Below are 27,993 nucleotides of genomic sequence, written 5' to 3'. Positions count from 1 at the left end.
TTACACTAGAAACACTTAAAAGTGGGAAACATGGAGTGTTACATTATAACTCGGACGTTTATGAGAGAACATAAAAGCAAGGCATGGAACTGATCGTTCTCACGATAAAATAGGAAAGGGTATGTTGGCAATACTGACACGTAGCTGAAATTTAGATTGTCCGGTTTCTTGATAAGATTCTATCTTGTTCTCGGGAACAATGATGACATCATTATATTTGACATGAGTGACGCGTGCATAGGAAGTAATACTTATTTATTGTTTAGTTAGGTTATTATTGTATTATTTTATAATTTTCTTTCAATAAGTTCTCATTTTGACGCCCAACATATTCTCCATACGAAAGAAAAGAAAATACTATTTAAGTATCAATAAGTTCGCTACTTTCCAACTAATCAAATGTCAAAAATAAAAATAATGGAACTTATGTCAGTGATTTGGAGTCAAAAAGCCAACAATGAGAACAAGAATAAACATAAAACAAAAATGATTAATTAATATGACATTTAATATGTTGGTTATTCAAATACCGCATATTATGTGCATTTTATTTTTTAACCAATGAATTGATTGCATATTTTGTCCAGTGTGTCGGGAGACTTATCGGTACGATGTTCTCTATACATTATTGGGTTTGCGAGTCATGTACGTCAAGTAGGACATCAACATTATCTGACGCGTATTTTTTTAAATTCCCAATCGCTTTAGCTATGATTTTTTTAAATAACCTCCAAAACCAAGTACATAAAGTTTGTCTGGTACATTGTTAAATAATTCAAATAGAAATAGATTTCAATTCGACTGTCGAAAATGTTATGATTTCCCATACCCGAGACCCATCGCCCGTCACCGTCAAATGCCGATTTTTCCACTTGTCATACTTTCCAATTTTCTCCAGAATATCGTCTCTGGAGGTTTCTGTAGCATTTTTTGGTGGGAATTTTAGAGTTACATCAAGTAAAGTGTGACAAAGTCGGCTTGCAATTACTTTTTGATAAATTACTATTTATAAAGGGTTATGTAAAATTTTGTTTCTTATTTTATTTCCTGAAATTCATTATCTTATTTTTTTAGTTTCTTATACAAATATAGTAAAAGTACAGATTTTATGCTAAGAACATAATCTCAGTCAACTTTTGTGACATTTAGGGAAGACTATGTACGAGTATCTGTCTTCTGTAGCCATCGATGTCGATAGCAGATTTTTCCAAACAAGAGATTACTCTCATTTTTACTTCCTTTATTCGCTGGCATTTTAACCCTTCCGCTGTTCATTTCGACAGACGGTCATAACGTTCGTAAAATATCTTAATTGGATTGTGTTGTGTAGCAAAGCGTCTCTTCATGGCTCGTTGGATGGGTTTCATTATAAATTAGAAATAGATATTAAGCTGGGGTCCCAATTTAGATATATTTACGTAGGATTTATTTCACATGTTCCTCGCTTATGGGGTAGACACGCGAAGCTTACGTTTAGCTCATATTAGCGCTTTGGAGGATTTGCGATTCTAAAACAACATTTACAGAAAAAGTTGTTATTCTTTTTAATGTAAGATAAAATACTAAATTTTATATATATAGCTATATTTTATCATTAAAAGCACGTAGGTACCTTCCTAATAGATCAGGCAAACAGTGCGTGATCGCAGGCGGTTTGATCAGATTTGTGTGTTTGCTTGTTTGCATGTTTTGTTTGAGTATAGATCCTGCGATACTTCGATGGGCGTTGGAAACTGAGCATTTGGCGGGAACGCATTGTTGTGTAAATATTTTGGAACGCGCGCAAACAAAAATTTGAATTTCATTTTGTGACGTGACTTGTCAATTGGTGTCATAGACTTCATGATTTCTTTTCTTTTCTGCAAAGATATAAGTTAGTATCCGGTTTTTTAAAATAATCATTTAAAAAAAAGGATACAAACTTATATCTTTGCAGTTATAATTTTAACTTCATTTTAGAATGCGCCACGGATAACTTACAGGTTTACATTTAATTTTATCTTTCTGTCCTTCCTTCGTGACCTATTTCTCGTAAACTTTTAATAATATCTTAATATTCAACAGCAATAAAACTGAAAAATGCGTGGTCTTCACAGAACAGATTGGTTTCAGGGGAATGCCCGGAGATTTATACTAAAAAGTCACGGCTCACCTTATTGGCAAACATGGCGGGGGCAATAATTAAACTGGGCGACGGATGACGACAGAATACAAAGCGATGAGATATGTACGGGAATGAGACATGAGACGGCTTGAATTAGAAAGACATTTCTTTTGAATTTTGTTTTCACTTCTCTTTCTTGGAAAATATTTAATTTTCATTGCATATGGGCGATATAAAATCCGATTTTATGCTCTAGATAGTAAACTAAAATCTTCGGGTGGAGTGGTGTGAAAAAGGTGTGGAGATAACGCATGTTAAACGCATGTTAAAAACTTAAAACTATATACAAAACAAGAAAGTAAAGATACAATGGTGGACTTATTTTTTGTGCGAAAGTTTGTATTCGCACAGGGTATTATCTGTTTTTATTAAATGCGAAATGCGTAGTTTAGAATGTGTCTATAATTATAAAATTGAGCCACGTTAAAACTAACCTGTAATAAACTTATAATAACTACTAATAAGAAAAAATAAAATCTTGTAAAAATCGATTTGGCATAATCTGCATAGATGTTTTACTTTTTCTAATGTAAAAATAGCAAGTGACGTCGCGTAGTAACTCAGGTCACCTACGCTCTTGTTACTCAATTTAAGATTACAATCACTTGATGGTTCACCAGCCGCAACGCATCATCCTATTAATTCCCCTATTGTTATTGAGTCTTAATACAAAACAGACGATTGCACAAATAAAATATCTACAAAAAATTCAAATTTGTACAGTCAAGCGCATGTCAAAGTTGCCCTGAATAGCACCATATGTGGGGCAGTAATAACGGCGAATTTGCAATGTATTGTAGTAGCTTGATGTGCTATTGATCGTACATACATTATATCATAATACTATCTACAGATTAAATTATGTAATAGATATATTTTTATCCATTAATCAAACCGTGCGCACGCACTGTAAAAAACGGGGTGGATTTAAATATCGTTAATTAGTATTTATTCTTGCTATTGTCGTTCTCTGACCCCAATTAAGGTTTGGGAAAAGTACCAATAATGTTTTTTCCTCTCCACGTGTTTAAGAAAAGCTTTTGGTTTAAATAAATCTGAAAATTTCTTAATTAGAAAATATTATATGAGAGAACCCACTTTTATATGTATATATGTTCTCAAGATAAGTATATTTCAAGACTGCGAGGCGAAGATGTTCGCACGTCAAAAGCGTTATGAAAGCCAGCGTAATCTAACTTATCCGCAAAGAAAACTAAAGATGGCTTAAAGTGAGCAATCTCAGCCGTGGCTCAGCTCAAAGCAGAACTCCTTGAAAGAATGCCAATTTCATCTAGGAACGAAGGCAAATCTCCAATTTCTTCCGTCGACTCGTAACCATTCCCAAGAATAACATAAAATTAAATAAAGTTCCGCGATTCCTTCCTTTCGACGTTAAACACCCAATTAATTTTGCGTTGACCAAACACTGACGTCGAAGTTGTTAATTGGCTGGGAAAGACTTGAATTTTTTAATGTGCCCATAAAAATATCAATAAAATATAATTAATTAAAACAAATCTAGAGCTTTTTAATTGGAGTTGGTGATAATCTGTAATTTAATACCAAACATATCTTTTTGTGACGCCCAACAATTTAGATCAATTTAGAAAAAAATATATTAGAATTAGATAGAATAGAAAGTTCAAAAATGTTTGATTAGGCATGTCATCCCAAGATCATTGTGACATTCTCAATATAACTTGAAGTATTTACAACTTTCTCCGAAGTCAATTAAAGCGCAGAAAACTTTTCAGGGCGAGGTAATAAACAAACGCGGGGTGAAATGATGTCGGCCTGTTTGCGGGACATAAAGTGAGGAACGGTCGTACATCGGGGCTTCTCGGTAGGCATCTACTGGTAATTAATGGTCCGCCAAGCCAGGGGTGAAATCGGATCAATTTGCCAGCTATTCTTTGCTTTAAAGCCCCAACAAACATTGATTACAAAATCCACAACATCTAAGAAAGAATTCCTTCTTAGCCCCTAACTCCCTTTCAGCAAATTTACCTAAGAAACAATGTTTTGAATTTCAAAATTTATAGGTCCCGTAGGACGCCGTAAAGATCCTAAGCAATAAAAGACTCCCTAAAATTCTGCAAATTCAGCACATATTGAGTGATCTCGACTTTTAAGTATGGGAAGCGCGTTAAAGGTAGCTTCCGACCCTCGTATTTAGCTATTGTTTTAAGTGGGCTACACTTCGTTACGCCCCTGCACTCAGCGAATTTCAGACATCGCTTTTTATGTTTTTTTAGAAGGGCTCGGTCTAAACTGATAATGACGCTGGGCTCAAGGGGAATTCGGATAGCCCCGGAGTTTAGCAAGGTTTTAGCGCTGAAAATTTATTGGAACGGTTGTGCTTCTCCTTTCTAGTTATAGCACCATTAACGGTAATCCCAAGAACTCAAACACCTAACTCGAGTCATTAAAGGATACCTCAGAATATGCTTTTCTGAAAATTTCATCGCACCTTTCGCTCAGCTCTCTTCGATTGAGAAATATTGTTGGCACTTTCTTTGCAAACGTTATTTACATCTAAATAATTATACTTAGTATTGGCAAATAAAATACATGGCTCAAAAGTTCAGCTGCTTTACTGAATTCTTACGAGTCACCTCCTCGTCTATAACTTTTAGCAAAATTTGCTTGCGATAATATAAGTCAATGCACGGGTTGCAGCCCCTGGGGCTTGCCGACATCCCCTTTCACGGCCTGGACAAGCCACAAGAGTAATTTATCTCATTTCCCTCAATTATGGCCTTTTCACTACAGATACAGTCACATGTCAAGTAGGGTCGGCTGATTGTATATAAATATTTTATGTGATAGAATGATAATGCGGTCACGATTCCTTATATTAATCGTATCTACTTAATTGATTTATGATTTAGATACAGGGAATCATGCTTATTAATTCTACTTCCTTCCGTTTGGACGTTTTCTCTGAGTTTCTTTTATACGTGTTAGATAAAAAATCCTTATATTACACAGTGTAACTTTTATTTATTGTATCTCGAAAATACTTTATATCCATTAGTCCATTACAATAGTCTATTGTTTATCATGAGATCTATTTAATTTTTTCCTTTGAAACAATACAAAGTTGCATAAATGCGAATGACGTGTTTCACCCATATGGTTCAGATTCAAACCGGTACTTTCGTTTTCTGTCTGAAGTAACTTTGTTTTTGTTTGGAGTTCTCTCGACCCCTCAGACGCCTCCGGCAACGTTCCGTATCAAGGGGAAGGTGGGCTTAATTAGGAAATAATGCCTAAGCGATTAATCACAATACCTACCCTACCACCGAGGTTGTGTACAGACACACATCTTTTGTTCCCTATTAGACCCGTGTGGTCTCAAGTCAGAACTGATTTCCAATGGGACACGTAAGGGTCTCCGTTAGACCTGAAACTGCCACGGTTCGTTTCACATCGGCGTATTTGCGTATTGTTGTAAAAATGTCAAAGGTTACCGCTATGTATCGAATTTGGTTCGATCCCAATCTTTTTCGCTTTGTAAACATGAAATTTGAATTCGGTTTAAAAGGGTGAATTGGGATTGCATTTTCTTTGTGTGTTTTCCATTTCTATCTTAACAAGGATGTCCTTTAACCATTCGTATTCGTTGGTTATATTTCGAACAGTGTCAGATTGTAAAGCTTGTTATGAATTAAAGGAACATAATTGGTAACACAAAACCGCGTAGGGACCCAGAGCCGTTATAAGGCATACAAATTTTCCGCAAACCCTTTAATCCGCCGCTCGCTTATTTCACTTGTCCCCTCGTTGCCACATTCACCCCTCCCAATGCAGTTGATGAAATTTTGGTGATGCCTCCAAGGCACAGTCTGTTTGTAAAATTCATGTTAAGCTTTTGATGCGGTACCGTCTGCGTAATACTGTCTGTACGTACTCTCTTTTACGAATGGGGCTCAGGGGATCTGAGTACTAACATATTACGGAAATACCTGTCCATTATTTATTGCTTTTGTTTTATACTCAGTTACGTTGTATAAACAATTTCATTGTGTGTTCGCAAAATAAAGAGAGAAATATCTGGGTACTAACACATTTTATATATTCTTATTCATAACTTCAGAATATTTACTACTACCAGTTCCCAAAACTTGTAATAATGAATTATATAAAATGTGTTAGTACCCAGAAGTTAGTATAAAAAGTACTACGACTAAGACTACATACCTACTTTTGATATGATATGGCATATCAAAAGTAAGTACGTAGTACATTATAATATATAGTTACATTTTTAAGTGTGAATTAATTCACACTTATTCATATCAATATATTATCTGTATCATGAAATTAGCCCATCAAATAAACGAAGATCAAGTTTACAATAATCTTTTTTACAACAAATACAATCAAGAGATCTCCAAAATTACATAGAACTTAAAGGTACAGATAACACACGTTTCCGAGAGGGAATTCAATACAAATTCCCCCAGCCAATTTGCATGGAAGGAGGTCGTGAAACCTATTTTTTACTATATAAAAATTGTGTTCCGCGGTATCCCCTTGGGCCACCCGCTCTCATCATAACATTATATTGTAGATAAAAATATAAGTCTCGGCTATGATGCTTCATCGTTTTTTTTAATTCACTACAGCAGTTTTTTTGAGCTGGGATAGACAAAAGGCCCAGAAATCATGAGATTAAAGCAGTGTAAATATATTTTAAATCGTAATCCCAAAATCAATAAAAACTTGTGTACAGCTGTTACTGTAGTAAATAAAGATTTCAGCACAGTAGCAGTAAAATAAAATAACGTGAAAAATAAGTCTATAGAAAGTACTCATAAAACATTAGCTACACAGTTAACTTCTTCATAAATTACAAAGTTACTTACTAACTACGTATACTTACTTAATAGAAAAGCGTTTAAATAGCTTAGATAGTAGACATGTTTTTATGCAATACTATAAAGAAGCATCAGCGGTTGGAAAATCTCCAGAAAAACGGAGCGGACGTGTCTCGCATTCTACGTAGAATCACGATGGACCACAGTCCAATAAAGCTGCATTTTTTAGAAGGTCCCATGAGTTGAAAGGGACCTGGGCTGGCCGGTTTGAAAACGGCTAGTTTTTGGACACCCATTTTTGTGTAGAAGTAGAAAAACAGCTGAATTATGGTTGGATAAGTTACTCAAAGGTTTGATTTTGAATGGAGACGGTTGTTTGAGTGTGATATGCAACATGAAAACAATTACATAATTTTACACACGTGTTTTCATTTAGATGATCTATGGATGTTTAATAACTTGTTATTCGTAAAAAAGTTAAGTCATTTTAAGCTAAAGTATATTTTATCTCGTTCCGTCAACGTTAACATATAGGATTGGAAACAGGACAAATATTGAGAGTTTTCAATGGTGGACAAAAATATATTACCTATAGTAACCCTAGTCTGCTATGAGGATAAAAAAGTTGTTTATTGTGTCCTACCTATGCAACATGTCTAACAAGGCGTGCCCGCATGAATGGTCTGACGACACTTGAGTCGTCGAGGCGGAAGATATTATCCATGTCGTGTAGATAGGCCTCAAAGCTTTTCGTCGCGTTCTTTAAACTGACTTCCTAGATATGATGGTCTAGAACAATCATTGTCATGTATATTTATTTATAATCTTCTGTTAAAATAGTTTTTTTCGAACTTTATGGTTTGCAATAACTCTCATCTAAATTAATTGCTTCCTCAATATATTACTTTTATGGAATAAAATATAATGTTACTGTTTCTTGTACTTCATATTTTTTACACAAGCCCCAGATTTCGAGGCAAATAGAATGCAACAATTAAAGTATAATGTGAGATTTTTTGTATTTCTTCGATAAAAAAATTGTCAATTACAATTAACATCAGCAATTTCGACTGTTCAAAACTGTGAAATATCAACAATTTCATGAAAACTGAGTAGTCATAAGTAACAAGTTGATAGATTCACGATAATGGGTAACACTGACTGGGCAGTAGTTTCACGGTACACCAGGCACGTTAATAAATACCGCTGTGTCACGTGCCGCTGAGTAACTTGCGGTTAACTAATTACAGACTTCGTCGCAGGAGTCGTCAGGGCCCATATTTTATATCCCTTTGAATATTTGATCAAAGCATCAAATGGAATAGTTTACTAGTCATCTTTTGTTTGTAATAACTTTATTTAACGAAAAGTACTTTACAATATGTAATGTAGTTTTTATTTATTTAACTAGTGAATTCTGATAAAACAATTTCGTAAAAGTATTTTTTTCATATATATGTATTCTTTTATTTGACTAGTTTTGCGTCTCGAAATATTGGAAAAAAGAGGGCTCAAACCTCAAACAGATTGATTTATTGATTGATTTATAGATGTAGATACTCTTAGCAGTTACATTAAAATTAAAATTTATTGAGAAAGGTTTAAATATATTATAGCTACTTACATTTTAAAAGTAGTACATATTCTACATCATCCCTTTCTTTCCAGGATGCTCCGGACAGAATCTCCGGATATTCCCAATGCAGAAGGTGCAGACGGTTGCTATCGGCAAGGCTGTAGTGCTGACCTGCCAGGTGGATGGCACAGATCCGGCCTTGACCACGCAGCCACAGTGGAAGGACCCTAAGGGACAAGTCATCAATGAAGCGGCGTAAGTCGAATTAGTCTCGAATTACCCCCTGTTTCGTATCAAAATTTGGTACATAACATTCACCTATTTAATGTCTATTTAAATCGAATCTATTAATCCATAATTGTATAAATTACCTTCCTCTAGCCAACCAATTCAGATTCTTGTGTGTACTGATCACAATTATTTTTCTAACCTTACTCACCGGTAGCCGGCTACCTGATTGTTAACGCATTATATTTTGATTTTCCGCGGTCCAGTGGGTTTTATGCAGGATATTTGTAACATTTCATCTTCACACAGTCCCGGCACAAGACCAGAGATTTACACGGAGTCCATGCCAGCGCGACAACAACAGCTGTACATTTCTTCCATCACACCCGCCATGGCCGGGAACTATACCTGCGTGTCCAGCTACACGAATATCGGACTCGCCGCTAGCGTTATCTTGGAGACTTACGGTAAATGCTAGTAGTTTGCACTGATCAATATTATTTAATTTAGAATTTGACGTAAAAAGAGGTTTCTTCTAATTTTTTATTGAATATGCTTTGATGCCAAGATCCAATTGTGATATGTGTATTAATGGCGTTTTATTAGTTCTATGAATATCAGGAACCTACTCAGTGTCTATCTTCGATAATATATCTGTTCGAAATTTCAAAAAGTTTTCTGGAGAATAATAAATTTGACTTGAGGAAAGCAAGGAAACTTTCTTCATTTATTAAAATTAATAGATCTTCTCTTGATTTATTTAAATTAATAGATCTTGATAAATTATTACTCTTAATTTTTAGTACAAACTACTGAAATACTGTGTAAAATTGTGCCCATATTTTGAATTCGGTCTGATAATAATTCATTTGCAGTCGCTATCACCTGGACCAACGCCAACGAGAACCAGTTCGCGACGAAAGGGAAGGATTTCAAAGTTATGTGCGAAGTGACTGCTGAACCATCGCCCTCTATAGATTGGTTCAAGGAAGGAACTCCTGTAAGTAATATAGGTTTCTTTTCGCATTTAAACTTATATTATTCATTGGTACGATGTCATAATTTTTAATAGTGAACTTCTTGATGGTTCAATTTTCTTTGATAAGGTCTCGCAGAAATTAAATTTCTGCTTTTCTGAAGATCAAAAACTGTCAACAGCATTTGATAAGATTTCATGCTAGCTACATTAATCGTAACGAATAGACGTACGAATACGAACTACATATCACTTTATTATCCGCGGCAATCCAGATGAGCCTTTGGCCTCCAACTTTAACACAAGAGTATGCTATCGTCCCTAGTTTAAACATGTCGTTTCATTGCTGTTTCTTAACGTGAGCTTTGTATTAATGCAAGGAAAATCTAGCAGTGTAATTCGTTTCATCACGATCTTGGCCGAATACGGGTAGGTGACATTAGTGTACAACAACATTTGTGAAGTATTTGTAAGTAAAACTGCCATTTGGTTTCAGATTGCAACTGACGATAGATACGTAATTCACACAAATGGTTTGCAAATCAAAAATGTCCAAGAAAGTGATGACGGTACATACACTTGCCGAGCTGTTGTCATCAAAACTGGTGAACTGGCTGAGAGACACATCAAGCTTGAGGTAAGATGTTTAGGATAACTATAAAATTATGTTTAAGATATTATGTCGTACCTACTTAGTTAACATAACAATTTTCTCACTGTAAAACATTACATTTGCTGAATGTCTAAAATAGAATAGTTGTATGTCACCGAAGTAATATATGAACGTATAGTGTGAGCATCCGGTTTACTTAATCAACTGACCGAGAATTGTGTAGCCTCAATTCGGTTCAAATCTATTTCATTCAAATCTTTTTGTCTGCTTCTTCGTACTCCTGACGCGACATTTCAAGAAGATTGGTTGAGTAGATAAAGCGTTAAGAGATGAAAATCAAACTCACTTTTGCATTTAAAAATAAGTTGGGATAATATCTCAGAAGACCTCGATTTAATGATCATATATTTCATTTATCAAAGAGTATGTGTAAAAGAATATGTGAAAGCATTTATTTTTTTTTTGTAGGTATACACGGCACCAGAAATGGAGGAAAGGGAACCAAAAGTAGTGCTTAAGGAAGGCGAATCAGCTTCCATCACTTGCAAAGCCAGAGGCAAGCCGCCCCCCACTTACACTTGGATCAAGGCCAGCACTCGGGAGGTAATGTATTTTAATTATTATACTATATACTGAGGTTAGAATGCCACAAAAATTCATCGATATTGAAAGCTTTGAGAATTATTTTCATTTCAACAAATTGTTGGTGATAATTCAAACGTTAAGTTATTTAATACTGAAACTTAAGTTTGCTTAAACTGGATTAAGGTAAATTTTGAACACATCGGTTACTTCTTTATATAAAATTAAAATTCTTCTAGAATTTGGCGTCTACATCAAGATTTAGTGTGAATGAAATCAGTGGACTTCTGACATTTGACCGCGTCGAAGCCGGTGATTACGGCAAGTACATCTGCAGTGCCGTCAACCAAGCTGGCCAGAACGAGACAGAGATAGACGTTGATGTCCTTGTTCGACCGAAAATCTTTGAATTTTTCAATATCACCGCTCCTGAGAGATCCGAAACGAGATTAGAATGCAAAGCTACTGGAAGACCAGCTCCTCGATTGAGTTTCAGGAAACTCTCAAATCCCGATAGGTTCCTAAACGGAGCTAACGATGATGGAAGGTAAGTAAAATATTAAATAAATAATGAATGAAATATCATTGAAATATAAAATTATTGTTACCGTTTATTCGATGGTTGTATTCGTTCATATTCAATCAGATACTTTTAATATACTCAATAGAAGTAGACATTATAATTTTAGAGGCTAAGTCGTTTATATGTTTGACGATATCTTTTTTGCAGAATTTTAATTGAGACGAGCAGTCGGCAGACAGGGGATCAAATGCAATCCAGCGCAGTTATCACAATTTCCAATCTAAATAGGACGGATGATGGCTTGTACGAGTGTGTTGCAGAAAATGGCGGTATGTATGTTTTATTCAAAACAGTAGTAGACAGTGCGTTAAAATTACCTGTATTTACTATCAAACTGATATAGTTTTTTATCCATAGGTACTAATTTTATATTTGAATTATTTAATGTTACTTACAAAATATTTTCATTAATTCTTTTAGGTGGTGAGGCAAGGAAGAATGGGCATTTGACTGTACAATTCGCACCGACATTTGAAAATATGCCTAATGCACCAATTTGGAGCTGGAACGGTCTTCCAGTGAACATCAGCTGTATCGCTGAAAGTATACCAAACGCCACAATCAAATGGAGGTAATGATTGTGATTTTAATATATTTATTTCCTTCAACAATGATCTAGCAATTTGTTATAAAAATATTATAGAGTGATTTACAAAGGAAATCTGCAACACGCTTCGTCGATAAGATCATAGAAATAAATATGCCACATGCTTCATCAAAATCTTAACAGCCAAAATCTTAGCGACAATTTACGTCATTAAATAATTATTTCTCGATTATTTACTTTCATTGTCTTGTAATGTTGTTGAATAAACAAAAATCTGAGTCCAGTTAAGTTGTAATAACACACTAGGTTGTCTTCTATGAGACAAAGCGGCGCAATGATACGCGACGTAAAAATATCAAATGTGTGGAATGAATGTTAGAATACAGTATTTACAGTGCCTCCATTTGTCATGGCTGCCGAAAGGGTTTCAATGAGTACGCATGGTAAGAATGGCAGACTTAAATCTTCATTTGTTTCCAGGTTCCTCGACAGAGATTTGGTAGAGTCTCCCCAAGTAAAGATCTATGGTTCGGGACCTTACAGCTACGTTACCATTCAGCCTACAGACCGAGCTCTCTATGGTGTATACAAATGCATTGCAACCAACACTCTTGGCGAAGCGGAACACATAATTCAGCTCAGAGAAGCTTTCCCTCCAAGACAAATAGATCAGGTACAAGTTTATATTGGATCATCATTTCTGTTTCTTCCATCTTTGGAAGCAATAAAAAATTACGAAGAATATTATGATAAAAACGCCTATCCAAAAACCTAGACATTTTACTTTAAGTACTTTAAATAAGAATTATTCTACAAGCTGCATACTAATAGTTACTACTTTTACTATTATTTACAAGAATTAATATACTTATATACTAAAAAAGGATTGTAAAAAAAGAACAACTTAATTAAAAATAGGCATGTTCATATTAATGCTTTTGATTCTACGAATTTGATAATACTAATTATAATTAACTATATCGTATGTAATTACCAATGTATAATCAATAGGTACGCCAAGAGACGATAACGGCGACATCGGTGTCCTTCAACATAATTGGACCAGCTGAAGATATGGGTCCGCCAATCCTGGCGTACACCGCCCAATATAAAGAAAACACTAATTTCGACTGGAACCTTGCGCTGAATAGGACTTGGTCTGTCAACTCGCCGTATATTGTCGAGAACTTGAGACCTATGTTCACGTATGACTTCAGATTTGCTGCAGTCAATCAAGTTGGCGCCGGTGCCTGGGGAGCTCCTTTAACAGTCATCATGCCTAGAAGGTACGTTAAAATGCATTATGTTTTATAAGTTATGTAATAAATAATCATAAATAAATAATAATTCGAGACTTGTGCAATGGGATACTAAAAATCAATGTATTTTATTATTTAAATATATACTATAGATAAACATCCAAGAAACAGGTCAATCAGAAAAATATCATTGTCTATCTTGACCTGACCGGATTAAACCCTCCAGTGCGTAGCAGACCGTTATGATGGCCATTAGGCTACAGAGGTCGTCAATTTACTGTTATATCTTGTCGACGTATTTTTGCTATTTTTACATTTTGTACGATAGACGTATTAATTTGATCTTCTGTTAATTTGCACTTATTTTATTTGTTTGTAGATCGCCTCCCGAACAACCAAAGTGGAGAGAAAATATAAGTTCGGAATCTCTTATACAGGGAGTGTACGCAGATAAATATGAACTGAAGTGGAAAGTTCCTGCAAATAACGGTGAACCCATCGATATGTACGAAATCAGTTACTGCCCTGTAAGTGTTCAACTTGTTAATACAATATAAATTACTGGTACTGCAGAAGTTGACAATATTTATGTTAATAATTTGTTTATTTCAACAGGTATTGAAAGTAAGCGGAAATTGGAAGATTGCGTCAGAATCTCAATGTGTAGTGGAAAAGCTAAACTCTTTCGAAGATATTAGCTACGAAGTGAGAGGGCTCATCCCTGACACACGTTACCGTATGCATGTCAAGGCACACAACATACTCGGATATTCTGCGCCGGCGCAGCTTTACGTCCAGACCGCTCTTGGTGAGTACAATCAAGAAAGCAATGACGTGCCGTTGCGTGCCGGTTTCTACGACATTTATACTGCCCCAGACCCATTGACTCCTTCCGCGGCATCAACCACCACTTACTGTTTGAGTTTGGTCATCCTTGACGTACTATTGTTTTTGTAAAATGTTACACTTCATTTTGTATTTATTGCTAGTAGATCTAAGAATTTCACTACTGCAGTGCTGTGTGCATTAGATTTACCAGTCATCGTTTCTTTCATCTTTGCTTCTTTATGTAAGTACAATTTAGTTTTAGACGCCAGTTTGAGTTAACCAGATTCTCATTTTCTTTATAACATTTATATACTGTTTTTTCTTTTTCATCTTGTCATCTTGCTTGCAGAAAAAATTCCATTGTATTCGCGCCATTTGAGGTACAAATTTATAACGTGTGTGCAGCCGAAAATTATTTTTGTTTTGTTAACATTTGCATTTATTTTGAAAGTGATTTTGCTTCTCTTTATATTTTTATAAGTTAGACATTATTCGATATGGTTATATATATTTTGTTGGTGTTAATTTATTATTGATGGTAAGTTATTTTAACTTTAGTTTTACTATCATTCCTTCTGACTAAAATATTGTCATTCATTCGTTGCTTTAGTAATTTGATATCTAATATTAAACGATCTATGCGTATTTATTGGTTGAAATATTTTCTAGGTAATCCAAATGGAAGTGCAAGCCATTTCACGTGGAATCATTTTATACTGGATATACTTTCAACAATTTTTGCAACATTTTATCTAAAATAAGTACCTTCCAGCGATAAATTATTCGAGTTTTGAACTAATATGTTAATTATAACGACTGTTATTATGTTAGGGGAAATACTTGTTGTGATAAAGCAATTTGTTAGTATTAATAAAATTTTACTAAACTTCAATCGGAAAAAATATCATTTAATGATTTTATCAAATATATATATGTATATAAGTATATATTTGAAACGAATTTGATTCAAATTATAGGAAGTTTATTTAAATTCACTTTTATTAAGCGTTTTGATAGGTGTAATGTTTTATGTAAGTAGATAATCATTAGATAGTTACGAGGCTAATAAATTAACACTGCCAAAATATAATATTTAGTGTTAATTCTCAAATTATGCCAAAACAATTGGCAAAAATAATGACATTAGTAATTTGTAAGCATTTTGAAAAAATATGTAAGGATTTTTGATGAGTATTTTGAATTTTTGATATAGAGTAAAGTAATATAGGGTAAAATTGAAGAGAATATCGTCCAGCTGTAAGATTGTGTGAACAGACTACTCTCGATAAAGTTATGAAAGTTTGATATATCGTAAATGTAAATTATGGCAAATCTTTTGCAAATTACGATTTTTCAATTAATTTAATTTTTTTTCCAAAGAATGCAGCTCAATTTCAGAAAACTGAAATCGTAATCTGCAAATGATATCGCACCGAATGTAAATAAATAGAAAAGAAATAAGAGAATTACGGCTTTCTAATGTGAGATCAAGGAGAATCGACCAATGTGAAAAGAAATAAATGTATGAAAAAAATTTTATTTGTTTCAAGTTTTCCATCCAAGAAAATGAATGAAGTAGCGCTAAAGAGTGTTTTATGTTTTCATTCGTTTTAACTGTCTGTAAATACCCTATTCATGGTAGCTTTATAAACCTATAGTAGCATTGATATCTTAATGAGCTGATAAATTAATATGATAGAAAAGAAAGCTGTCAAGATGCCAATCAAGACACCAATCATTTCCTAACCTTGTATGTTAGAAGTGTTTGTGTCGCCCTCACAGAGATTGGGTAAATATATTTTATATTAATAACTTAATGAACTCGCTACCTAGTTTCCTTTAGAATGAACTAATTACCTATTGCATGACCTGGTCGTTTATGTTCACCCTTTCAACAGAGGTTATTTCACTTCCACTAAGCATGGTCGATATTAACCAAAAACTTAAAGATTCTTGATTATCTATATTCCATTTAAAATTAAGTACTAATAGAGTTAGTTGGTCATAGATGTTTTATTTATTTATGTCCTTAGCTGTTACCTGATTTATTTCATCCAAGCATGGATAGTTACATACTAGGTACCTATCTACTTAAATTTAACTGCCATCATGATTATCAAATAATGTTTGCTTAATCTAATAAATATATTACCTACTCGTGCTTTATTGTTATCTGGCAGTTTCATTAATCTAATGTAGTATTTCGTTATAAGTTATTTGAAATGTGGCTAAAATAAATTATTTATATATTTTGTACAATTGTAAAATTACATCATTTCAATTAACTTTGTAAATGTATATTTAAATATTATAGAATACGTTATAAGTATTTATGTATTACAGGTGCTGGTACTATAAATACAAATTCATTACTAGTTTAGACAAGATGTGAGAGAATAAAATTATGTAATAACCTCTATATACTGCTTAAATAGATTACGTATTTGTCATGGGGTTTGAACATTTATTTTGCGTTGGACGATGTTATTTGGAATGTTTGCATCTTGACAACTTTTCTTTTACTTTATTCTTTAAGGTTAGATTGTATGCATCACCATTCATTTCATAAGTGTCATTTCTTCATTTCATTTCAAACCCCATCTCATTCTAGAGGAGAGCTTTCCACGGCAATATATACTTATACCTAGATACATATGTTTGTGACTTTGTCTTAGACTTAGTTTATGAGTACATTGGTGATTGGGTGCACGTTTTCTTGAACTGAAAGCACTCCCTATTTATCACCATCTAATTGATTGTAATGAATGTCAAATGCTTTCAATGACCTCTGTCGATTCCTTAATCTAAAATCACTGCTATTGTGCACAAAAGCTAGACAATGCATTTGTTACAATCACTGTCATGTCATCTAACATCTTCAGCTTTCATGACATGAAGCATATGATGCATAAAACTAACAAAAGTCAAGAGCAGTCGATATTTCAGCATTTCATTACATTTTAATAGATTTAATTAATTTATGTGATAGTATTGCTTATTCTACTGCTCTTTTATGTTTGTTTTAAGAAAATAAATAATTATTTTATAATTATCCTCCACAGGAGTACAAACCTCCGGATTTGCTCCTCCTCAACTACTTTCAAGCGGGGCCATTATTGGGATAGCGCTAACTGGCGTGTTCATCTGCTTGCTGATAGTGGACTTGCTACTATTCTGCTTCAGACGACAGGGTGTCATAGCCACGATTTGTGGCAAACGAACCAAGAAACATGAAGAGGATGAAGCAAAACTCGGCAGGTAATTATTACAAAATTTCAAATTTTAATTTAATGTCACGTGAATAACAGTTAACCTTATGTGTCACTTGATAATTTAGCACATCATCGACATCATGATTTTCATTCAATTTTAAGTTTATCCCTGCATTTATGTCGATGCCTGGTCCTTCCCGTCCGATTTCCTCATTTAAGTGTTAGTGTCGATGAGAGATGTTTCTGCCCGCTAGTCTGTACGGTTGGCGCTTCCCGCTCCCTTATTGCAGCACGAAGCCGCGCGCGCCGCCCTCCCCCGCGCCCCTGCCGCCACCCGTCAAGCTCGTGCCGACACCAACGTAAGGCATACCCTCAGGTTGAGATTGCCTGCATGCTTGTTTGTCGGTTGCCACGCCTCGATCAGTGAGAAGACCTGAACATGGCACTCCATGTCAACTTTTTGCTTGGCCTTGTTGACTTGTCATTGTAAATACACAGTTCCCAACGGGCACAAGCTTAGCATTTGCCTCTGTAAATATAGCTGAATGAATAGTTTGTTTTGATATTGGAAATAATATTTGCTTCTTTTTCGTTTCGTTTAAAATACGAGTAACAGTTTTGTGAACCTTAAATAAATAAATAAACATAGCAGTAGTTTCATATGCCTGAATTTTGTGGGGTTGAATAAATAGTAGGATTATTTGTGAGGTGATCAGTGACGTAAACGTCATTTTATTTTTTATTAGTACTTCGTAGTCAGTTCTTGTCTGGAACATCTCTTACGACAGTGATTTAATATCCAAATTATATTATTCAACATTAGTTTACCCTTATTCCTTTTTATTTTGGTTTGTTCTTGAATCATGCATTTTTACTTTAAATCATTGTATTTTTACATTATACATATTCTAATTATATAATTGTCTTTCCCACGCTGCCACCCTCCGGTCATTGTAGTTATGTTCCGACTACACCTGTGTAAGAATTTTTAAATCACGATTGCACTAACATATTTTATAATGTCTTTGATTACTCGTCTTTCATTCGCTTCATAATAAATATAACTACTTAGAAACTGTATGTAAAAAGCGTTATTTGTTGACAGTGATGGATATTTTTATTTGCACTTATTTGCCGTCATGATCTGATGTGATATAATCGGTTTTATTTTTTGTTTCATTAAGTTTTTATTGTAGTTGAGTGCCCATGGTGTGTTGTTGTATATAATTGCTGTACATATTTTGCACTAAACCTAACAGTCAACAATTTGATAGTCAAAATAAATAAATACGTGTATTCAAAAAGGTTTTAAAATAAAATGAAAAAATACTTGATTTATTTCAAAAAGTTTTGACTTTATTTTGTTGACTGTACTATAAAATCGAAATATTAATATTTTCTTATCCACTTCTAGGGATGAAAAGGAACCTCTGAAAGTTGGAGACGATGCCATAAAAAGAAATTCTTCGGTAGAATTCGACGGTCGTCGAGTTTACGCGACCAGTGGGGGAGCAATCATAGGCAAAAATTCTGCTGTATAAGATTGTTTTATTCTGAAGGCTTAGGGATGACGCGCTCTCAATATGACGAAGACATGACAATATAATTTATAATGGTAGTTCATGTTTTCAGTCCAGTAAAATATTGAATGTAAGTCTGAGTCATAAAAATAATATTATGTGGCTGGTGAAAATAGGTAATAAACTGTACCACCGTAAAATGATGAATTTTATTATAGATTTCTATGTACTGATAGAATGAAACTATGTATTTTTAAAACATCCATTTGAACAATTTATAAACAATTGATTTTAATAAAAAAAATTGAATTGGTAATGGAATAAAAGAAAGACTTGTATCGAAATGTGTCTTTATAAAGCTTGTGTATGTGTGGATGGCGCGACCAGTATTCTAAACTGCCAAATGAGGATTGATGTTACTATGTAGTTATCAGCTTTACTTACTGTTGTTACTTTTATTCAACTATGATAATCTATTTTTATTGATTGTTCTGAACAGGGACCAAAGAATCATTCAACTAATCGTACATCCCTTCTTTTAATGATATTTTTGTGTTTAGCCTACAGAGAGATGAGTTATGTTTTTTCTTTGTTATTTATAATTTTTTTCTTTAATTTATTTCATTAATTCAATTAAAAAAGACTTTTTTATTACATTTTCTATGGCCCTTGTTCAGCGGTCAATAATACGAAGCGCTTGATATATGGGTATCGCGTTAGTATTAGATAATATAAGATACTTAATTATATGAAGCTTCAAGAGGTACAAAATGTGCCTTTTAGTATATGTACTTCTAATGAGGGTATGTAACTTAAGGTTTATGTAAATAGATATTAGAGTAACGCTCACGTCACAACACTGTAATAATCACATGATTTATTTTTATTAAAAATGAAAGTTAATAATTGATACCGTTATGAAATTAATTAGTGTACTAAATCTTGATTGTCTTTTTATATGCGCATTAGACCAACAAACAATTTGATATTATGTTATACACAAAATATTTTATAATTTTGTTTAAACACGCTTCATTTCATATTTGAAATACCTATTTATACGATAATTATTTAATTGAATCCGTTTACTTTTAAGATTTGTAAATAATAAATAAGGCTTTGTAAATATACTTTTATTTGTTCACTAGATTAGAAATAATATGTTGTATTTTGTCTTGGTACAATTTTGCTTTTGTTAGAGCAAAATGGATAATGATGAATTTGTTATACAGATGGGCCAAATGTCCAGCATAAATATATTATTACACCAGGCAGGCATATTATGGCATTTTGTCATCAACGTTTTATGTATTACTATTTGAATAATTAACGACAATTTTATATTCTACACATTTATTGCCTCTTTTATACCTACATGTATAAGTAAAATAAAATTGATTGCTTTGTAAGTGAACTATATACTTCTAGTAATTTATATTAAATTGTTTTAAGTGGAATGTAATCGATAAATATAATTTCCATGTACCTACCTGCCTATTAGATTACTATGTATTAATTAGAAATGAAAGTTTTAAGATTAGCAAAACAGTCATCTCATTTATTTAAAAAAATGTTATAAAATGAATATATCTCCCTACAATTTTCCTTTTAAATTTTATGAATGACTTCGTAAAATATATTTTTCTTACGAAATTTAGTTTCTTATATTATTACACTGACTTTAATACAATATTGATAACTTGATACATTAAAATATTACACACAATCGTCTTTTGCAAAGCTGATATTGAACTTTATTACCGATTGTAAAAAAATACAAAATCATACGTCTTTTGTTTCTTTATATGTACAACATAGGTACACAGTTCACTTCGTTTTTAAATATTGTTATAAATTGACATAATAAATAACGAACCTTTAAAACCTTTTTATGTAAAATATGTTATTGCTCATTGTTGAATGTTGGAAATATTTCTCAAATTTTCACGCTTTGACATACCTAACTATATCCGTTAGCTAAGTACATGTAATAAAACATGGATGCCAAGTCCCATCAATATTATAAACCTTCGATCCTGAATATAATAAAAACAATTAAACAACAATAGGACCCACAATCCGATCGGACCGCGCAGGAACTAAAAGGTTAAGACGAATAAGAACAAAACATATTTTTACTAAAATGGGTTTAAAGTGTTTCCTAATTTTTTATAATAATAATTTTAGACTCACAATTCTTACGTACACTCTATTTCATTATCTGTTAGATATAATCTGACCAGTGTATTAACTAATCGATGCACAAATTATGGTATGTCTATTTAATGACAATGCTTTTGATATCGTTGTGATCGCTTGTTCGCGCATGTGTCGTGGCGGATGTTGAAGGAATAACAGCGCATTTTTTACAAAATAAATGTCTCGAAATAAAATATGTCTTTTGATTTAATCATTTGACTAGTTAAGGAATCATAATTTAAATAAAGAAGACAAACATATATAAATATATAACTGATCAAATTACGTCTAGAAATTATAAATAAAAAAAATCTAACAATTTAAAATTATTTATATTGTATCTAATTACCCACTACTACCGTTTCTCTGGTAATGGAGAGATTTAGCAATTAATTAGAGTATTACTGAAGTGCATCATACATTACATCTGTGCATTACTGAATAAATAACGACCAACTGAAATTCACATGTTCACTACATTTCTAAAACAACAATATAACTACTTACATGAAACCTACCCGCCGGCAAAATGTTTAACCCGGCGATTTAAAATTACATACCAACATGTTTTTTTTTTAATACACGGATCATCAATTACAATTTTGTAATACCAAATGAATATAAATAGTGACGCCCAAAAAATTTGTCGACAAAGACTTGATTTATTTCCGTGTATTACAATTACAAGCTACGCTTTTTAGTAGTAATTCTTATTACAATGTAATCTTTTGTGAGGGATGCGCCAACAGACGGGGCCCGTAGTTTTGGGAACAATGCAAGTAATGTTGTGCAACAACACTTACTAACTTATTAGGGTTAGGGATGTAATAAGGATTTTCAGAGCATTTTTATCGATACAAAACGAGTTCAATAGAAGTTAAGTACGAACATTATTTTATTTATACATGATTATATACTTATATATAATTATTTTATTAACTCAAAATTTTATAAAATCAAAATGTATATGCCTATGCAGTCATTATTCACCTTTGGCTTTTGAAAGTTAGATGTTCTGATACTTTACTGAATTTCAACTAAAAGTGGAAAATGGATTATTATTATTGTAACCAAACGCCAAGTAGCCTCTTAAAATAAAAGTTTATAGAACAATGGTTACAGGAAAAATGTCGAACGATCGGATGGATGAATGAAAAGCATAAGGAAAATATCTTAGACTAAGAATTCTGCTGAATTATCGTTTGTTTGAATAGTGGCAAGTATTTAAGAGAAAAATATATTTTTTACTTTTACTATATATGTATATACATGAAAAAAAAAATAGGGGATCGTGTCGCTCAGTAGGGGGAGACACGCAGCTATGAAAATGAAATTTTGAGTTAAGTATTTATTATGACAGACAAAACACGGCATATCGATACAAACATCGTCAACACTATTGCCAAAAGCTATGCGTCACGGTCGCAGTCAATCGGTGCGGTTTAATACATTTTGAGGTACAGACACACGGACACAATGACACTCCCTGCAGTAGGTAATTTATGGACTGGCCGCCGGTAGGGTGACGTCGCGTGCCTTATCTGCGGGACTTGATAAATGAATTGAGAGTAAACAATGCGGAGTTGAAGATATTGAAGTAGTTTTTGGTGATCTATTATAGCTCATACGAGATACGTAGCGAGAAAAAGGAAATTGAACTAAAGATGAAAAAAATGCGAATTTGAATCATATAAGTTTACCAGACTTACAGAGTACGCGATAAAAATATTACTGAGATTTTGCTATGAAATTCACGCGGGCGAAGTTTAGTAAGCAAAATACTACATCAGAACTACTAATAGTTCATAAAATTGCAAAGCATAACGAAACGGAATCAACAGGCTGCCTACAGGATAAACTAAGTCCCCACAATAAGTCTTAACTTTATCTTATATACACGATTTTGAAAGTTAAATCCGAGAAACATTTCTCTGCCGAATAAGTTGCCGACAGAATAGGTGGTGAGGCGACGCAAATATTTTATAGTAATTTTAAAGCAATACCTGCAGTATTGTAAATTTACCATCGAATAATAATTTACAAAATAAAATTAAAAACTTCTTAATTATTTATTTTTCAGTGCATAAAATTTGTCAACACTCTGTTTAATTGTCAAAATACGTCTTTGAAATCACTTGTTCCGTCGGTTCGGTTCGGTTGTCCACACCCTTCAATATTAATTTCTTAGCAATATGGCCACCCTAAATAATCCCTTATTGGTTATCGGACGCAACAATTACTCCTGCACGCGTATGGGCTTACGTGTGGTTCATTTTGCTCCCTTTAAATAATTACCCAGTTGCCCTAGTAGCAGATGATACGGATTATCCCAAATAGCATGGTCGCCCCATTTTAATTCATGAAAACTAAAAACATGGATCGAGTTTTTGATAGCGATACTCTTTCATTATAGAAACCCGCCCCATAAAAATAGCTAATTGGAAGCTCTTTTTTATTAGTAAATAGATTGTTATGTCAGTGTGTCTTTTTAGTATTAATTACAGTCGTAACATTACATTTCATTGAAAAAATAAATTTTATCCGTTCGTCATCAAAAGGGGGACTATTGCGTGCGTACTTCTAGATAATTTAAAATAGCCACATAAAGTTAGTTTAGAACCAGCATTATGTCTCTCTGTATCTTTATTCTTCCTTCAACCATTCTTGTTAGACGCGACATTCACATTCTCACACATTCGACTCACTCATTCGCGACATCACAAAAGAATAATCTTAAGAAACTATGCTAGATAGTCTCGTCCCACAATGAAAAAAAAATCTCTAATTTTGGCCTCATATTCCCTCTGCCGTTCGGGGCTATGGTGACACGAAGACCGGAATCATGGTAAAAAATAACCCTTAAAGCTTTGAAAATTCGGTTGTTACTTTAGATCCATACCACTGCCCACGTCAACCCTCCTTGGGAATACTATTGTTACCAGTCAGCTGCCAAAGCTATGTGTTCTTTAGTCGCTTCGTATTAACCACGGGAGTATATGGCGTGGTTCTAATCTAAGGAGAAACAACCGTTATAAAAAAGAAATTAAAACTTAAACAGTCTATTAAAATTAGTTAATGTTTTGCAGCACTTAGATATTGACGCGTTATGTAATAATTTTATCCGGCAGTATTATCGCTGGTTTAATTATTGGATCACTACGGACTGATAAATCGCAAGTGAATTAATTAATTGGCCTTACTTTCGTTGTAAATCTGTATCATTTATTATACTCTGTAACGCTGTGAATTCTGAATAAATAAATACTAAACACTAAAAATGACATAACACAATCAAGCAACATTGACATAATAACAATAGCAAGAGTAGTAAGCACTTACCATGTCAGTCAGGATCTATAACTATCCAATTATGCTGTCTGTCTCAGCTAATAACGTTTTGACTTACTACTCGATACGATGTCAGTAATTACTTTACTGGTACCGGCAAGGAACTGTCGCTGAATTTAGTCCAGTTACTAACAAGACATTAAGTTGCTTTGTAATTAAAAATCACACAGATTGAGTTAGCCTCAAAGTAAGTTCTAGACGAACCTATTTACTTTTAACTTTATTATAATTAGTTACCATACAATATTGTCTTTGTATATAATATAATATTTGTGCGTCAGACTGGTATTCGAATCACCATGTGGCATACAGGATTCGAATCTAGGACCTTTCGTTCACAGACGGACCATTACTTTACCTATATATCTGCCTTCTTTATTTTCGATACTAAAACATAATAATATTATAATATAGTGAAATCATCTCGTTTTGCGCTAATCACGAGTAGATTTTTCAAAATAGTTAATGAACCTCATATAGTAAAATCTCGTAGCCCGAAATCAATAAAGCCAAAACAATATTGAAATTGATCTCCCAGTTTTGTTACCGACTGTACACAACTTCGCAGCCCCCTCCTGTGCTCTATCAATTTAGCTCATAGTTTTGACAACTACACTGAAAAAAAAAAATGGTTGCTAGTAGCTAAAAGTTTAGCTGCATATCACCAAAATCGAGTGACTACTAAACTGAGGGCTACAAGTAACTAAAACATGTTTTGTAAACAGAGTTTAGTAATATTATATTAACTTCTTTTAGGTAACTGGTGATAACTTAGTTTTGTTATTTGAACTAAACTGTTTGGCTGTCAATAGTGCTCCGGTAAAGTTGCTTTAGCAAAGTTACTTTGGCTAATTAAAGCTAAAGTGTTAAATAACTAGTAAATCTAACAGTTCAGTAAGAAATATTAAATTATTTGTTTAATAATTAATGTTAAGGTGTGGTTATCTCTTGCTAATCTGTTTCATTACTAGTAGACAAACACTTTATGTGGAGGTAACAGCATTGTTTGTTTACCTGCTCCTGTTGGTTTATTTACCAGTAGCTGGTCCTAGATCTGCTATTGGACCTGGATCTACAGGCCACCTTCAATATTATTGGGATGTACTGGATTGATATGATTAATCATATCAATCCAGTAAATCCCAATAATATTATCAAATGGTGTCCTGCCTTGTGGATGTATATACAGGTCTAACAGCCACCTGAACATAGGGATAACGGGCTAAGTGCAATAATGAATAAAAAAATGTATATTATATAAGTAATTTTTTTGAATTATTTATTTAAAATGTTCAAAAAAATAAAATAACACAATTTAATGTCTTGTCATTCACTCAAGAAAATCCAGATTATTAAACTTAAGTTACATACGCTGTAGTATCTCCATTGTATAATAACTGGTAATCAAACACCAATATATTATAAAACATTAATAGGGCTAATAAAAATAAAGAATAGTTAACCAAATATAAGACATTGCTTAGCCCAAATTAATGTCAAACACATTACTTGAGTTTAAAATTTAACATAACAATCATAGTCTGTTTTCTTCATTTTATATAATTCATTGCACACCGGGAGAGGCTTGGCGAAGATACTTAGAAGAATTAACTTTCAGGAATTCATTCCGTTTTCTTTGTAGCGAAGAAGTAGTCCTTTTCCTTCATTACATGAACTCAAAGTGTTGTATACTCCCTGAAATTTAAGAAACTATAGAGTGAACTAATAACAGTCCTCTTGTTTTCTTATTATATTGTTGATGCTCTGCCATACCAGGTTAATAAATAATAATAAAAATGGCTAAGTGCTAGTTGGACTCGCCACGAAGGGTTCCATGTCATTATTATTACATATTATCGAGCAAAAAATGGCAAAAAAAGAACATTTATTTTATAGGAGGTGCTCCTTGTTAACTTATATTATTTATTTTTAGTACTTAAATTTATATATTCATTGAAGTAGGTATATATCACACTAATATTATAAATGTGAAAGTGGGTTTGTTTGGATGTTTGGCCGTTAATCACGCTAAAGCTACTGAACGGATTTTGATGAAATTTGGTATACAGACAGGGTATGAGCTAACTTAGGTGATAGGATACTTTTTGTCGAACGGGAATAGGATAAACGGGATGTAGAGCGAAACGAAGTTCGCGGGAAAAGCTAGTACTTAGTAATGAAATTGCAACCGTCTAGCCATTATGGTTCATGAGACACAGCCTAGTAATAGACAGACAGATGGACGAAGCAAGTGAAATCTCAGTAATAAGATCCCGTTTTAATCCGTTTTACCTTAAAAAGTAAAAATGCTTACATTTGTATTTAAGTTTGGTACTTCCTCATTCTGTATATTTGTCCAAGTTCTGTAAGTTTTCAAGTCCTGATTCAGCAATATACTAGTAGGTAATGTATGGTGCTATCAGGAAGGATTGGCAAGTTATTGATACACACAGCATTTGATGATGCGATGATGCAGGGATGCTATCATCATGGATATTATGCTGTAAAAAATATGAAATTATTATCCACACTATTAATAAAACATACACATCTTCGGGATATTTTATTAGTTAAGATTGGTAAAAACATATTGCTTACATCAGAGGTTAATCATAACAATTATTATCATCTTAACTGCAAACCAAAACTAGACTGATAACAATTGTGAAAAATATCTTAAAAATTCTAAGTCCTCTGGACTGCCCTCCAGTAGCAAGCGGCGCGAATGGAACTTTGAATGAAGCGACCCGCCTCGCCCACTGGCGACAAGACACACTACGGGGCTTCCCTGCCGCTTTCGTGCTACCCGATCCGGCAGCCCTCTGCGATACCTACTCTGACCGCGCCAATATTTGATGATTGTTCGACTGAACATTAAACTAACACGAACTAAATAAAAATTAAACATTCACATACCTTTGAACAAATTTATGTACATTTCAAGACCCCATAAGCGCAAATAGTCACTCATAGGATCAGCGGAGGTCTCGTCTTGACCGTCTGCCATTGCACTATTTATTACGAAAACACGTTTACTAAGTTTTTTTTATATACGTAATGTCGCTACAAATCTCCCGAAAACAATAGGAATGTGAAAATCAATTCGATTTGCCGCCTTCACCAGCCAAGCCACACAATAATGACCGAACGCAGAGAACGAGTTCTAATGTGAATCGCATATAACTTTAATGTACTGACTCGGACGCAGTGCTGCCAACAGTGCCAACTAGTTTTAACAATATTTTAATTAAATATTGTTAAACAGTTTTGTGATAATACTTACATTTTTATTTTAACTTCATACATTCGACATAGGCAAATATTAATCAAATGATGATTTAATGGCTGCTAGAAAAGTTTACTACAAATAAATAAATTGATGAATGTCCAAATAATGACTTTGATTGTGTTATCTATAAATAAATTCATGACAATGTTTTAATCAACATTGTATTAAATTTAAGTACATATGTTCGGTTACCAGCTATGAAACAGTTTGTTCTTGCAGCTAAAGTAGTTTGACTGGTTTATTTTA

The 27,993-nt window shown here is 33.4% G+C and overlaps 1 protein-coding gene and 1 long non-coding RNA gene across 6 annotated transcripts in view; one reads left to right on the top strand and one right to left on the bottom strand.

Annotated features, from left to right (window-relative positions):
* Fas2 (Fasciclin 2) overlaps positions 1-21,304 on the top strand; it is an 88,583-nt gene extending 67,279 nt beyond the window's left edge. Inside the window, exons 2-16 of one of the 5 annotated variants that reach the window (XM_053752551.2) lie at positions 8,656-8,818; positions 9,101-9,258; positions 9,667-9,791; positions 10,264-10,404; positions 10,849-10,983; positions 11,202-11,509; positions 11,693-11,814; positions 11,966-12,116; positions 12,573-12,765; positions 13,104-13,378; positions 13,731-13,878; positions 13,967-14,159; positions 17,242-17,437; positions 18,349-18,369; positions 18,806-21,304. In XM_053752551.2, the coding sequence (XP_053608526.1) occupies positions 8,656-8,818; positions 9,101-9,258; positions 9,667-9,791; positions 10,264-10,404; positions 10,849-10,983; positions 11,202-11,509; positions 11,693-11,814; positions 11,966-12,116; positions 12,573-12,765; positions 13,104-13,378; positions 13,731-13,878; positions 13,967-14,159; positions 17,242-17,437; positions 18,349-18,369; positions 18,806-18,932 (2,456 nt within the window). In that variant the 3' untranslated portion in view covers positions 18,933-21,304. Of the gene's footprint in view, positions 1-8,655; positions 8,819-9,100; positions 9,259-9,666; positions 9,792-10,263; positions 10,405-10,848; positions 10,984-11,201; positions 11,510-11,692; positions 11,815-11,965; positions 12,117-12,572; positions 12,766-13,103; positions 13,379-13,730; positions 13,879-13,966; positions 14,160-14,848; positions 15,087-17,241; positions 17,438-17,645; positions 17,751-18,348; positions 18,370-18,805 lie in introns of those variants that run through there. The other 4 variants (XM_053752550.2, XM_053752549.2, XM_053752552.2 and 1 more) reach the window with 4 other exon arrangements.
* A 4,225-nt stretch (positions 21,305-25,529) lies between these two features.
* Positions 25,530-27,507, bottom strand: LOC128674390 (uncharacterized). The gene is made up of 3 exons (XR_008405158.2): positions 27,375-27,507; positions 26,773-26,959; positions 25,530-26,153 (listed from the first exon to the last, which is right to left on the bottom strand). It is a non-coding gene; the product is annotated as an uncharacterized LOC128674390 (long non-coding RNA).
* Positions 27,508-27,993: the final 486 nt, after the last annotated feature.

This window comes from Plodia interpunctella, chromosome 12 (genome assembly GCF_027563975.2).
Source record: "Plodia interpunctella isolate USDA-ARS_2022_Savannah chromosome 12, ilPloInte3.2, whole genome shotgun sequence".
NCBI classification, from domain to species: Eukaryota; Metazoa; Arthropoda; class Insecta; order Lepidoptera; family Pyralidae; genus Plodia; species Plodia interpunctella.
This window is presented reverse-complemented; position numbering and strand designations above follow the sequence as displayed.